At 43.8% G+C, this 14,910-nt stretch overlaps 1 protein-coding gene across 2 annotated transcripts in view; it reads right to left on the minus strand.

Moving 5' to 3' along the window:
- Window positions 1-14,910, minus strand: part of LAP3 (leucine aminopeptidase 3) — a 238,053-nt gene that overhangs the window by 9,968 nt on the left and 213,175 nt on the right. For both annotated transcript variants that reach the window (XM_078678427.1, XM_078678426.1), the window contains exons 9-11: window positions 13,587-13,675; window positions 9,909-10,011; window positions 8,245-8,324 (exon numbers count right to left, since the gene is read on the minus strand). In XM_078678427.1, the coding sequence (XP_078534553.1) occupies window positions 8,245-8,324; window positions 9,909-10,011; window positions 13,587-13,675 (272 nt within the window). The remainder of the gene's footprint in view (window positions 1-8,244; window positions 8,325-9,908; window positions 10,012-13,586; window positions 13,676-14,910) is intronic.

Here is a 14,910-nt window from a genome sequence, read left to right on the forward strand (position 1 = left end):
AACTAATATCGCTGATCCAAATGAAATCAAGAATATTCAGTACAATTCATAACATTTCATAAGATTAAAAGTGTTGCAGGTAACAAATTCAGACCGATCAACCTCATTTAAGATTCATAACCCCTCCTAATGTGAAATGCTGATTTTTTAGGTCTCGGCTATAACGCGCAGAAAGCGCGTTCTCGCCAGAGAACTATTGTCGGCGTCTCAGCAGTCTGAGACGCCGAAGTGAGACAAGACCTGGCCGCGCGCAGCGTTTCCCCATAGGATAACGATGTGCGCGTGGCCAGGTCTTGTATCCAGAGCATGCGAATGCAGCCCGGATCGCGACGCGCGCCTGCTGGTATGCAAGGGGAGTCTGCATACCAGCGCGCGGCGCTGATAACGCACACATGGCTGCCCCTTCAAGCAGGCTTCTTTTCTTCATCCGCCGCCTACGCTGGTAATGTTAAGCCCATGTTACATTGTGTATCAGAAAACATAGATGTCCTTGCACCTTCTATAATCTGTTATCGTCAAGCATGGCGTCTACGCAGTGACAACTTTGCAAAAAAAATACTATACGCTTTTAACACATTGATCGCTCGACGTACTCCCACAACCTCTCAATCGATTTCTACGGTAAAAACATTTTTATAATTAAAAGCTGTTGCAGTCTAACACCACAGACCAATTCGCTGCTTCCACTCTGATCTATTTTATTTTTCCTGTCGTATAAAAATGAAGACGTGCTGTGCAGAATAATGAAAAGATGGATCTTCGTGTCAGGAATGCAGGCATGTCGGTGGCAACATGAGGGACACAATGTCCAGAAAACTGGCTCGCACCCCTGCCTTGTGCCTGGCCCTCGTTTGTCTCCAGCAACAAACAACTGGATTCATCAAGCCTTGTTGCAGCAACTTCTTGTCACAGCCCATTACCAAATCGCATACAGTTATATATTCCACTAATTGGGCTTCTAAAGTATCATTAACATGTCTCTTGATCATTAGCATAATGTATGAGGAGTCCTGCTCCCACATGCCTCGACTTTGTTAACTCGGTAATGGGAAAAAACGAAAGGAAAAAAAGTCCTTGAAGATTGTCGCCAGGATGAACGTCCTATATCTGCAACATTTATTTTAAAAACTCCCCCCCCCCCCCCCCCTCGGTGTAAAAACATTCAATGGTGCAAACAGATACTGATGCACTAAACATTCTCAAGTCGGCTAATGTTAAAGGAGAAAAAGAAACACTAAATAAACATCACAAGTGGGTGTGGCTATGGCGGCAGGCTGATGGACATATTCCGCCATTCCACCAGAGATCACGAGGAAGTATCTGCCATCTTGGCCTCATCCTACCTTTCCTGTAAACATAATTTCTGGAAGTACTGACTATTCGCTGCAAGCCGGTCCAGTATCGTTCATATTGCAGTGCTCCCCTTCCGATGCAGTCTAAGATGGCTGCTTCCCCAGAGCTACCAACGTCTCAAAAAGGGTGTCAGACCATGCTGCGTTGCCCAGAAACAACCAAGCATTACAAAAGCACTGCACAGCAGGCGAAAGGCCAGACAGGAACGATAACCATAATAATAATAAAGGGGTCTTATCATGCGCAAACTTAGCCCAGTGGGCGTCAAGGTGCCTAATTACAGAACCAGCTCATAACAAAGACCCTGCGGTTCAGCCTGTGTAGGCCCTTGAAAAGCACCACGTTTTTAAGGCCTTTTTAAACAACACTAGAGAGGGTAGAGTCTTGATCTCCATAGGCAAGATGCTCCAGAGCTGGGGGGCAGTGACAGAGAAGGCCCTGGCTCCCCATCTGGTGAGCTTGAAACGAGGGACAACAAGCTGGAATAGTCCCGAAGAGCGAAGACACCTTGTAGTAATCACAAAGGAGCAGCAGGATGTTGGTCCCAGAGAGCACTGAGAACTAGAACGTAGATGCTCTGCAGAAAAAAAGCCTCAGTTGACCGCCAATAGATACTTCCTATTTAGCAAAATAGCTTTGATGCCTCGTATGGGGTAGTAAGCGCTATATAAATGCAATTACACTACTTTGAAGTTAGTTAAAAAAGTAAATGTATGTACCGGTAAACAAGCATCGGTGTCTCAATTTGAACCGTTCATTGTCCATGTGCCTAACGCGACCTTGAGGGTACATCAAAGAGTAAACGTTCTTTTATTGACTCGCTGCAACAGGGTCTGCTCGACATAACCTCCTGAGGGCAGTGTGTATAGGTGGCAGCTGTTTTACTTTGATCTGCCGAGCGGCACGTTTCCCATGTGATCACATTTGTTTATTTTTGAGATTGCTCAAAAGTGTAGCGTGTCCTTCTACCGGGTTTTTTATCTTATTTTTTATTTGTATACCATCTTACTTTTCGGATGAAAAAAATAGGGTTTGCTACTTCACGAGCTGTACACATTTGTGTAACATTGCAAATTCACCAAGTTTCACCAATGGCAATTGACTAATGCACAATTTTAATATATAAACCGGCACTATTGGCACTGATGCCCATTTGGCCTGAATGCCCTGTTCACAAAGGTCTGTATGTCACTCTAAATTATGTGTAAATGCCATAATACAACCAGCACGTGCTGTTTCCACCTCTCTCATTCGCTCAGCCCCCGTTCCTCAGAGCACAACACTGCCCCCTAGAGGTGAATGCGTCCACCGCCTGGCAAACCCGGCAATACAGCATTGTGAGAGCTTTTCTTTCTATACAATGATACTATTTGTCAGACAAAAATGTACAGTGTTTTTTCTAAAGCCATCATGAATAAACCAGTGCTGCGGTTCCTCTGGGGGGCAGCCAGGCTGGTTAAATGAATCAGAAAGCCCTCGGAGATGGTGTGCCCCCCTCAGTCCATCAGCTCCTGGACAAATATTCAAGGCCCAGCTGCGGGGAAAACAGATGGTGAGTGCGCGTTAGTGATGTGGATTTGGTCGCGCGCGCGCGCCGCCGCCCCCAGCCACGAGCAGCCAGCCCATGAAATGCTCCACACAAGAGCGCGTTTGGGCAGGGTCGCCATTTGCAAGCCAGATGCCGGCAATTTTCTGAGCCAGCTAAGGCGTCCATAAAAGGAAGGAAGGCAAATATTCACACGCAGAAGTAACATTTACACAGATCCTTGTTTGGGCTCAGGCAAAGTGGCGCAGGAGTTTAACTTTTTGGAGTGGTGAATTAAACTGTTCTTTCGTGGGTTTGGCACCGTGCAATGGAGACGGACAGATATACCACCACTCCCATGCACGCACGGACACCACCACTGCCATGCACACACGGACCCCACCACTCCCATGCACACACAGACACCACCACTCCCATGCACACACGGACACCACCACTGCCATGCACACACGGACACCACCACTGCCATGCACACACGGACACCACCACTGCCATGCACACACGGACACCACCACTGCCATGCACACACGGACACCACCACTGCCGTGCACACACGGGCACCACCACTGCCGTGCACACACGGGCACCACCACTGCCGTGCACACACGGGCACCACCACTGCCGTGCACACACGGGCACCACCACTGCCGTGCACACACGCGCACCACCACTGCCGTGCACACACGCACACCACCACTGCCGTGCACACACGCACACCACTACTGCCGTGCACACACGCACACCACCACTGCCATGCACACACGGACACCACCACTGCCATGCACACACGGACACCACCACTGCCATACACACACGGACACCACCACTGCCATACACACACGGACACCACCACTGCCATACACACACGGACACCACCACTGCCATACACACACGGACACCACCACTGCCATGCACACACGGACACCACCACTGCCATGCACACACGGACACCACCACTCCCATGCACACACGGACACCACCACTCCACTTGAGGGGAGAGGTGTGGCGCCGCGGCCAGGGCGACTGACGTTGGAATCTGGGGATCACGGTTCGATCCCCGGCTCCGGCCGCAGGTTAGCCCAGCACCATGTGACTCTGGGCAATAGCTTGCTTAATCTTCCCGACGGCCCCCAGCGCCTAGAGACCCTTACGAGTTATTGTGCGCTTTACAAATGTGGATTATTATTATTATTACTCCCATGCACACACGGACACCACCACTCCCATGCACACACGGACACCACCACTGCCATGCAAACACGGACACCACCCGTGCTTAATTTGTAAAAAAAAAAAATGCCAGGGCTTTCATTTGTAAACAGTTAAGTGAAAGGGCACTCGTCAGGAGGCTACTGTAGTTTGGCATACACATTACGCGACTTTGAGCTATTGGCATTGTAAATGACAATTACTTTTATTTAGGTTTTGGTTTTTAAAACATAAATAAAAGACCTTGTCATTTACAATGTCAAGACCTTAAACTCGCGTTCATTTACAATGCTAATAGCTCTAACTTTTGCAATGCCGAGACCGTTGCATTGTAAATGCTTGTTAAATAAAATTGAGTAGTATGCAACAGACATCGAGTGAACCTAGTGCCTGAATACACAATAGCCCTTCCTTGTACTGTCTCACATTGACCATGTATTGACGAGGTGCCAGGGAGCAGCGTCTTGGCTCCTGGTAAAAGTGGCAAAACAAGAATAAATGGCTAATGCTTTGAATTGAGCTAATTATGCACCTGCAGGAGGGTAGGACTTGAGATCAGGCACCCATTGCGGGAATGGCAGATTTAAAGTGCAGAGTGCTTTGTCCAAAAAATGTAAGGCAGTAACGATGAACCATTCCAAGTAAGGCTCTAAGCCGGGGTTGTTATTACTTGAGCATAATTTACAATGCTTTGCATCTTTCGGGCTGCATCTAAGCGGTTGTTTATGCAGAGCGCAAGTTACAAGTTTTCAACATGTGACTTAAGATTTGGGTCAATTAAAAAAGGGTAATTGTAAAAATCAGACAGGACCCAAACATTCTAAAGAAACCTTCACGAACTTAAGCTATGGTATTTGTTCTGCCCCATCTAGTAGCAGGTATTCAGAGATACAAGATCTTGTTAGTCCAGCCCCTTATGCTGTCCAAATTTTCGTCCAGAGTAATAGGGGTGCTAGACTCATCACAACTTTCCAAACCGTCACGCCAAGCTCTCCCTGGCAAATTAAAGATGAAGTGCTTCCCGGGACTGATAAAAGTCTACACGTAAATTGATTCTCTATGCGTTGTAATATTTCCACATTGTTACACCCCCAAAGGCCAGCACCATAAATGCACGCTGACATAAACTTACTCTTGTAAATATTCAGCATTGCTTCAATTGGTTTATTTTGAAGCTTACTGGCGAATCTAAAAAGATGGCTTCAATATTTCTCCTAAAAGTCTGTCCTCTCAGTATTACAAGAGGGGACCAGCTTAGAAAATGGTTATACAAAATCCCCAGGTAATTGCAATTTTTAACCTTTAATACAGCAGACTCATCAACATTAAACGACTTTGACTTGTTACCAGGGCTACCACAAGTCATAATGTAGCACTTTAAAAAATTTACTTTAAAGGTTGGTCCTCCATATATGTTAAAAACAAGTCTAAAAGGAGCTGCAAGCAATTTGCAATTTGGGCTATTAAAACGGTGTAATCCACATATAATGAGATGGCCCACGCAGGGCACATCTTTACTTTTCTAATCGAAAACTCACTAATTCCATTTATGTACGGCAGGAAAAGGAATTGGGCCGCGATGCACCCCTGATTAACACCCCTGATTGATCAAATGCTTGGAGAACATTCACCTGAGGGGCCCTAGCATATCTTTACTGTGCGGTCCTGATGGAGGCGCATTATAAGAGACAGTAAATCCTTTTCAACACCCATTGTTCTCATAATCTCCCACAGCTGAGAGTGGTTAACGAGGTCTGAGGAGCTTGATAAATCAATAAAAGGTGCAAAGAGCCCTTCTTGGCTTTCACATACTTTCCCCAAATTAGGTACAGATTCAGGCATTGCTCAATTTATCCCAATGCCCTGTGTGAACCCAAACTGCACATCTGACAAAATGTTTTTTTGTGACGGCCCAATCTTCGAGGCGTGATAATAGGATACGGCCTAAGATCTTGGCTCTCGAGTCCATCAAGGAAATTGGATGTCTCCGGGTCTAGCTAGCACTATATAAACATTTTGATGTACCGTTTAATGCAACGATCCTCTGGTTAAGCGCTCTGATACCTCCGGGTCTAGACAGCGCTATATAACCTTCGCAATTCAATTAACTAAAACTGGTTTCCTGAGACCTGAGCATTATGGCTGATGACCGGTGGAGCTGCTAGACAGCTAATGAGGAGATTGGCCCTGGTTTCACCCTTGACCGTCACCTACCCAGCCGGACATTGGGCACAGTTCCTCGTCTCCCCGCTATTACTCCTCCCTCCCTACGACTTCCTGAAACTTGTTTTTGTGTACTGTACCTTACTATGCTATTGTTTCTGATGTAACTGTAACGCAACGTTCTGAATGTAAAGCGCTCTGATACCCTCGTGGGTCAAGTTTGCGCTATATAAAACCTTATAAATAAATAAATAATGTCTGTGACTGATCACCTTTAAATATCAGGACCACAATAGCAGACACAGAGGAATGTTTGATTTGAAAAAATCCGCTGGGACCCCAACTAGTTCTGGTGCTTTATCTGTAATGCACGTATTTAGGGCAGTAATGACCTCCTGAACCTCATGATAATGTTGGGGATCATGAGCTAAAACAGAGGGGAAGATAAAATATATAACCAGGAGGAATATCCGCAGGTAAAAGATTTTTGTGAAATGAGTGAGCCAGGCCTCCACTGGAATGACTGCGTCAATAATAGATTCATCTTGCTCCTTAAAGAAGGGTCTGTTGACCATCTCACAGAACTTAGCCTTTTACTAGCTTCTTCAAGGTCCTCCCAAGCTTTGCGTCTGATTTCGGACTTCCTAGCTTCTAAGGTTTGGATATACAAGCCCCTAGCTAACTTAACTTCGGAGGATACCCTAGGACATTTTATCAGTGCGACCAACAGAACTCTGTGTGCAGTGGAACATGCCGAATGAAACCAGCGAGGTGATCATCTGGCCCGGGAGGAGAGTCATAAAACAGGAAGAACACAAAGGAGACAGAAATTAAAGCAAACCGATCTTGAAAAATGGCGGACTCAAAGTCCACTCTATGCATTGGTACTGCACACATAAGTATACAATATGTATCTGAAAGGAAAGGTTTGCCAACAGGTATCTGTAGCTGAGACCCAAGAAGAAAGGATGGGTGGACTCGCTGGGTGTTCTAGAGTCCACAAACCTCCCTTATGGTCGCTTTTCTACCACATATTTGAAGACTGAAAGTTCATGCATGGTATTTCTAAGAAAGAATTCTAATGACCATTGATTTTCATATGTGTTACACTTTTGTTGGTCTCCAATTTTTGTTCAGCTTCCCTAAGCAAATCTAAGGCCCTTCGATCTCTGTTGTACTGGATGCAAAGCAATTACTGAGCTCCAGAGAGCAAATTACAAGCAATCCTATTACGAACAGCATGCTCAGGAGGTTAGAAGTGTCTGGCACTAAGAACCGAGTGACAATCTCTGTCATGTTCTAAGATTTAACAAGACTCTCTCGGTGACAGCTATTTCAGAGCCGTCACCACTTTAGGGAGGTATTGTTCGAGTTAAGATGAGAAGTGTGTGGTAAGAGTGAACCTTTTGTAAGCCACAATGAAATACTACACTTGTTTTACCTAGTTAGTAGATAACCAGAGATAGAATATATGATGATACAACGAATTCCGTTGCAACGCATGCCTTTACCACGCATGCGTTACAACGGAATTCGTTTACTACGGATAAACTTTTCCTCGAATAATTGCGTGGTGACGTCATACGTCGTTAAGAGAAAACTGCATTTTTTCCGATTTCTCTTTAACGACGCTGACGCCGACGTGACTTATGGTGAGTTGTTTTATTTGGGGGGGAGACCCCCCCAAGCCCCCCTTTTTTTATTTTTACCTTTACCACATATGCCTTTACTACAAACATCGTAGTAAAGGTATGCGTGGTAAAGGCATTAGTGGTAACCACGCATGCGTTGTACTGCATGCGTGGTTAAAGATTTCGGGGAAACGGCTTAGTTGTAAAGGCCGTTTCCCCCAGAGATATGACATTCCAGAGCTGAAAGTATACTGTGAAGTGTGATACAGGTTCTCTAACAATGCTCCGCATTTTAGCCTGTTTTTAACCTATAAAAATAGAAACATTGGTTGAGAAATATACCTCATGAAGGTGATTCCAAAGCCAGGCTGAATTTGTAAAAACACCTGCTGCAGCAGATCCTAATGCAACATCTATCGCACCTGTAAAATATACAGTTAAAATAAATTAGCAGAAACAATAACACCCTGTAGCACAACTATTGACCACCAAACCAACGCAATAGCTTATGCAACTAATATGTGAAATGTGTTCTGTACTTCACATTTCCAATACAGTACATCTCCTGTAAACTGCCTATACTATCCTACATAATTTATATAAGTATCTCAGAACATTTATTCAGAATCTAACCATCAGTTACAGTTTCCAGGGTATCTCGCCCGGCACCCGACTCCTTTGCCACGGGAGGGAGGTTGGGAGAACGAGAAGAGAGGGCTCTCATCATACTGACTCGCCCACACTATAGAGGCAGCAGTCTCCTACTTTGTTCTCCTCTGAAGGAATGGGGCAAGTCACTGCACCCCCATTAGCTACTGGCCAGCCCAGGCCCAGGCTTCACTGTCATCTTCTGTACCATTTCCAAACACGGCCTTCACTCTGGCGGGTCGCCATCTTATGTCTATGAGGGTCCCCCGGTACTCCAAACGCACATGGGATCAATACCAGTGTGTGGCACCCGGTATCCACAAGGCACGCTCGGGTGGTCAGACATGATCTTGACACAATATTTTGACTGGTAATGGCACCAGGAACCTAAGATACGTCCTGTGCCATCTTGCACTTAGCTCTACCTCCTCATGTCATTTACTTTCAATGAACCCCCTCTTGTTTCAGGCCTGCTTTGTCAGGAAGTTGGAGCATACCAGGCTGGCACAGAAAGATTTTTAAAGAATAATAACATATAAAGTTAAATTCATAGTGTTGAAACAAAGTCTAGTAGATGTACATTTCACAAACGTGTTGTGGATGAGACCTTGAGGTTTCGGTGAGGGATGTGTATATGGTATGTATACAATAATGTTTTTTTTACTGTTACTGCTAACTGTTGCATTGATTCCAAGCTGCAAACCATCAAGGGGACTCAAAGGGCCTAAGCTGTTTCACAAAAACGAACATACAGGCAAGAACCAGCCTTGCATTATCAGGGTGAAGTACTATGGAGACTTTAATCCTGCCACACATAATTGCCAATCCTTACTATAGCCTAATGCAGCTGCTGTGAAAGTCTAGTCGTTAGGCATTGAGAAGGCACAAGGTTTTGGTACATTCTTGGAGAATGGATATATTGAATGAAAGGTCAGCGTTCATAATTAAGATAATTTTGCTTACACCTTTGCCCTCATATTCTTCATGGTGATTACTACTAGAACAGTCTGCTTGCCCACGGGCAACCTGCTTCTTAATTGGCTTTTAAATAGCGGAAATGCTGGAAGCCACAAATCCGGCAAATCCTTGCTGTTTTTGTGTTTTGTGGAGTCAACCATCAAGCTTTTCTTTTGCATAAGATTCAAAAGCATTGGACCTCTAAATAACTCAAGCTTCCGTACCCCATAAGATATGACCCATGTCAAAGAAGTTAACATTTTCCAGTTTCAAAGTATACAAACAGTTAACGGCGAGAGGGGCAAATTGTACGCTTACCATATCTCACTGGGATCCAAGAGCTCGGAAAATGCGGCGGATCTAAAACAAAACCAAGGCAACTCGCATAGCAACACTATTACCTGTCAACGTTGCTGTATTCACAATGGCTCTGGCATTAAACGTGTGTGCATAGCAAAGAGCATCTGCCAATAGCAAACGTCCTTCTGCGTCAGTATTGTCAATCTAAGTGCACAAGGAAAGAAAAACATGTTTAACTACAATTTGGCTATCATTAATAGCTACAAATAAATTGACCTACAGTAAGTTGAATCCTACTAAGAGCCCACATATAATATTTTTACTCACAATCCACCGCCAACAAGCAAAACTACACCACATTAATTAACCCACAATAGAATATCTGAGCCTTTTTTGGGAGTCAAAAGTAGTAAAGGGGCCTTTGCATTCCTTGGATCATTCCAACGTTACTGGAGTATTTTCTGCCAAGTGAGGCTTGTGAGCTTTTCCTCCTGTGAGGCCAGCCTTCTACAACGCATCTTGCCAGAGTTGTCCACCCACATAACCACATTCACCAGTTTCAACCCAACACCCAAAGTAATATATCTGCATGGACCTAAGCATGGATCTAACCTGCCTCTTTTCTACATTGCTTTCAGACTTTCCTTATCCCCAAAACAAATCTTCCACATTGATGTAGCTGCTTGTTTAAACCTATTTTGCGCCCTCATTTCTTTGCCTTTTCATGTTTTAATGCACTTTAGTTAGTTCATCCCACTAATGCTATTTTTTAGTGTTGTTCTCTCCTTCTCTGCCAGCCAGTCGTTTTTTCCTTTCCCGAGTTTGCAGTGGTTGGGAAGGAATTACCCATCTCGGTAGTGTTTGGGTTGCTGTGTGAATCATGTCAGCACTTTAATCTGCAGTCCAGTCCATATGTGCCACCACCCCGACCTCTACTTAAGTACAAGCACAATTCAACAGTGCAGCATGCACTCTGGTGCCATGCCAAAAGCAAGCACACCTGCGCCTGTTCACCAGCCACAAACCAAGCGGCTTTAACAGCAATGTGCAACACTATGCACTTCCATGTACTGTAACTAGTTCAAATAAGGAAAACCTATTGCTGCATTGTGAGAATGAACAAGAATAGGCAACCTGGGGAACTGTTTGACGCACAACCAAGTGTGTTGATATTTCCTATTATCTTGAACTGTTGCCCACCTCATATGGATTGTTGCCAAGTTGTTGCTGCATTGTCCCTTAAAATCCCCTTTTAAGCCCTCTGTTAAGATGCCATATTGTTGCCACCCCTTCTCCCCAAACACTTTTTCCCAGTTATAGCCCTTAAAATACTTCTGGGCTCTGTAGCAGTGAAACAGAGTCCAGTTTGCGGAATTATGCCAGTTCCTCAAGTAATTATCCTGTCTGACTGAAGCCTGGTTTCATGATACCTCGGACTGTATTCTAGATTAACTGTTGTCCCCCTCCCACCTACTTTATTATAAGAGAAGACCATGATCTTAGAAAGGGAAGGCGGGCAGTTGAGACCATCCTCAAAGGCACCCTAGACCTGAAACAAATCCCTCTAAACTGTGCAGTCAGATATGATGATTCCTATACATTTTCTATCTTACTCTCCTCCCTAATTACTGAACCTGCAATACAGAAGGACTAATGAGTGATATTTGCAATTTTATTTTAAATAGTAATGAGACAATGGACTTAGATGATTTTTTTATTTCTGGTTAGACCAACCACTGGGTGCTGCCTTGCCTTTTTAAATTATATGACAGCAAATTGGGCCTGGGTGGAGTTTTGTAATGCGGAACTCCGCAAAGTGACTAAAAACTCTGCAGTGCTCCACAAAGTTCTGCAAGTGACAGAGTTAGTTTGGTCACATTGTTCGTGTTGATTTTCAGCGCTGGGTGTTTGTCTTGCGCTGTAAAATCAACGCAAACGGCACCACACGCAGAACAAGAAGGCACTACTTCTATTCTGCCGCACAAATAGATTTTCTATTCGAGAGGCAGCTTTTTCAACACGATTGGAAGGTTTCTCAATGCAAGCCGCTGCGACTATCCGCCACCTCCCGCTTTGAGAAATCTCGCTGGGAGGTGGATTTTCTTTGCTCGCCAACTAGAAGTTGGTGAGTGCGAGTGGGGAAAAATCTCTGCTCCATATAATGGAGTTTTAAGAACTCCGTGTGCTTCAGGGAATGCGTAAAACACTGCAAACAGAGTGGAGTTCACCGCCCAGGCTTGCTGCAAATATCCCATCTCTGCTGAATCAATGGCCGACACATATGGTAAGCAACCTGTTAGATGCAATTTTTACTTTCTATAATCTACCATATTGCATCTATGATTATATTTGGACACAATTCTACTTCCCAAGACAATCTACTGTTTAGCTAATTTAACGTGTATATCTAATCCATAGTTTAAAGATGAGTTACCTTTATTGAAACTTGAATCCCACAGGGCAGAAAGGTGTCGGAGAGCCAAATATGACTCCAATGACAAACTGTTATATCTGTAAACTCTATGTAAACATAAGCAAGGCATTTACCTAGCCAAATGCGAATATTATACTGCTCAAATTATTAATTCTAATTTGTGTTGGGAACTTCTGTTATGAAAGATTTATCTTGACCGGTCAACCAAGATTTTTTTTGACTCCCCTCAGGCTTTGTTCGAAAGATTAGCATCACACATTCTGACCATAATTGACATAATTAAAACATATATTATTTACAAACTAGGATTGCTAGCCATTACTCCCAAACCATGAAGTATGTCCACATTAAGCAAGCTGTTGCTGTTCAAACTGTGAAGGAATTGTTAGTGAGGTGAAGACATCTGTCCTGCCAAAATAAAGAAGCAATTACCTAAACACATAATTCCTGATTTAGTTTTTCTTTTTAATTAGTTCTTTTCCCACTACAAGGTTCCAGATACTTAGCAAGTGGCATTGGTCAAACCTCTACTAAATAAGCCCTCTCTGCACCCGATGATATCGGAAGTTATTGGCCAATTTCACTACTTCCATTTATAGCTAAAAAACTCTAAAACATGTTTTCACCAACTTCAGGTTTTAGTGGAGGCCAATAATGTTTATTCCTTTGCAAACACAGTTAAATGGGGAGTATGACAAGTTTGTAATTTACCTCCACTCCTATTCCACCTGTAAATGGCCCAACTTTTTTTTCTTCTTTTTACAGAGTTTTATATAGCGCAAACTTGACCAGAAGGTATCGGGTATCAAGAAAGCTTTACAGGAGCAACAGTTGCGTTACATGAGGACACATACATTTTTGTTAGACACAGGGAGATTTGCCCAGATCACAGGATGTTGCACGTCCTTGCTGAGACTCGAACCCAGTTCCCCAGATTTTAGGTCGACCTCCCTAGCCGTTAGGCCAACTCCTCTCCCTTAGATTAAGTTGTAAACTTTTATTAGAAGAAATGTAATCTGACTTAAAGGTTAGCCGCCACTGAAGATATTTGAACATCACAAAACCAAACTGTTGGCCTAGCAACAGATGAACCTTGAAAAGATGCCTGCTGTGTGAGTTAATGACTTTGAACTCCTAATTACTGCATATCAACCTCTTCTACAGTTAAAGCGCTCCTTTTACACAAGACCAAATTTCAAAGCCTCAGTTTGGTTCTCTGGTCTTAAATACAGAGGATATCATTTATAAGTGTTTGAAAACCTCTACACAGTATTGACAGCACAAATCTGGATCAACAGAAACTGGTTAGAACTCATCAGCCTTTGGACCATTAATAATAACATACCTGAATTGTCTTTCCATTTTTGGCTCTGACAACATCTCCTGGCTTATTCGCTCTACCGCTGGGCATATTTTCACAAAGTGGAGCCAGACCTAAAGATGAGGGGAGGTTGAGATAGTAGGAAAAATGTCCGAGGCATAGAGGAGCCACAAAGAGACACAGCAAAGTTGTTAATGCATCAAAGCAGCACATGTTTATGGAAGCCTCATTATAATAAATATTTTGATTTTAGTACAAATCCTAACTATTTCATATCAGTATGTTAAAAAATAATGCTTTTGTATCAATTTATTAACATTGGCTCCGATGCATCTGAATGAGCAAGTAGCTAACCTTCGATAACGCCTTATGTTTATGTTTAGAATTTGTAGAGCGCATGGCTGCCCGAAGGCTTCCCAGCGCTGGAGAGTACTGTTTGCAAAGCTCTGTTCCTTCAGGTACTTACAGAGGAAACAGCCATGTTTTTAAGTTTTTCCTGAAGGAGGTTTTATTTAGTGGGGCTCTGACTTCAAATGGAAGGGCATTCCACAGCTTTGGCACCAGATGGGCAAATGATCTAGCCCTTTTGACTCTGGTTGTCTTGAGGAGCTGTTGCTGGGAAGATCTTAAGGGTCTGGTTGGGGTGTACCTGGATATCAATTGTCTGAGCTTTAGTGAGCCTTTTTTGTTATTGGCCGTAAATGCCATACAGAGGGATTTAAACTTGATTCTTGCTTTGATAGGCAACCAGTGAAGCTGTGTTAGCGATTACTTAATAGATACACTGTTGGGAATTTTTAATAAAAGTCTGTCTGTCGCATTCTGCACCACCTGGAGTCTCTTTGTTACATATTTAGGCGAGCCCACATAAAGCGAGTTGCCATAGTCCAAGTGTGAAATTGTAAGGGACTGAATGACCGTTTTTTCCATGTGCACAGGGATCACTTCAATAATCTTCCTTAACATTTTATGAAGCGAGAAGCAGATTCCTGATAATTTCCTAGAATGACAGTACATTGTGAGTGTTTCCTCCAGCCAGACTCCCAGGTTTTTTATGGCTGGTTTTGGGATAGGTGGGTCTTCCATGCAGTGGGGCCACTGTGTCAGGGGTGCGTGAATGGTGAGATTTCCCAATAACATAAGCTCTGTTTTTCCACCATTTAGCTTCTAACAACTGTTTGAAGTCCATTTTACCACTCTCTCAAGACAGTGGCTCAGCTGATGGTTACTTGGTTCGAGCCATTTGTTAGAGACACTACCAACTGGGTGTCAGCAGCTTATGACACCACTGAGATGCCAAATTCCTGTATTTTTTTTTTTTGCAGAGTTTTATATAGCGCGAACTAGA

This window comes from Lissotriton helveticus, chromosome 2_2 (assembly GCF_964261635.1).
Source record: "Lissotriton helveticus chromosome 2_2, aLisHel1.1, whole genome shotgun sequence".
NCBI lineage: Eukaryota > Metazoa > Chordata > Amphibia > Caudata > Salamandridae > Lissotriton > Lissotriton helveticus.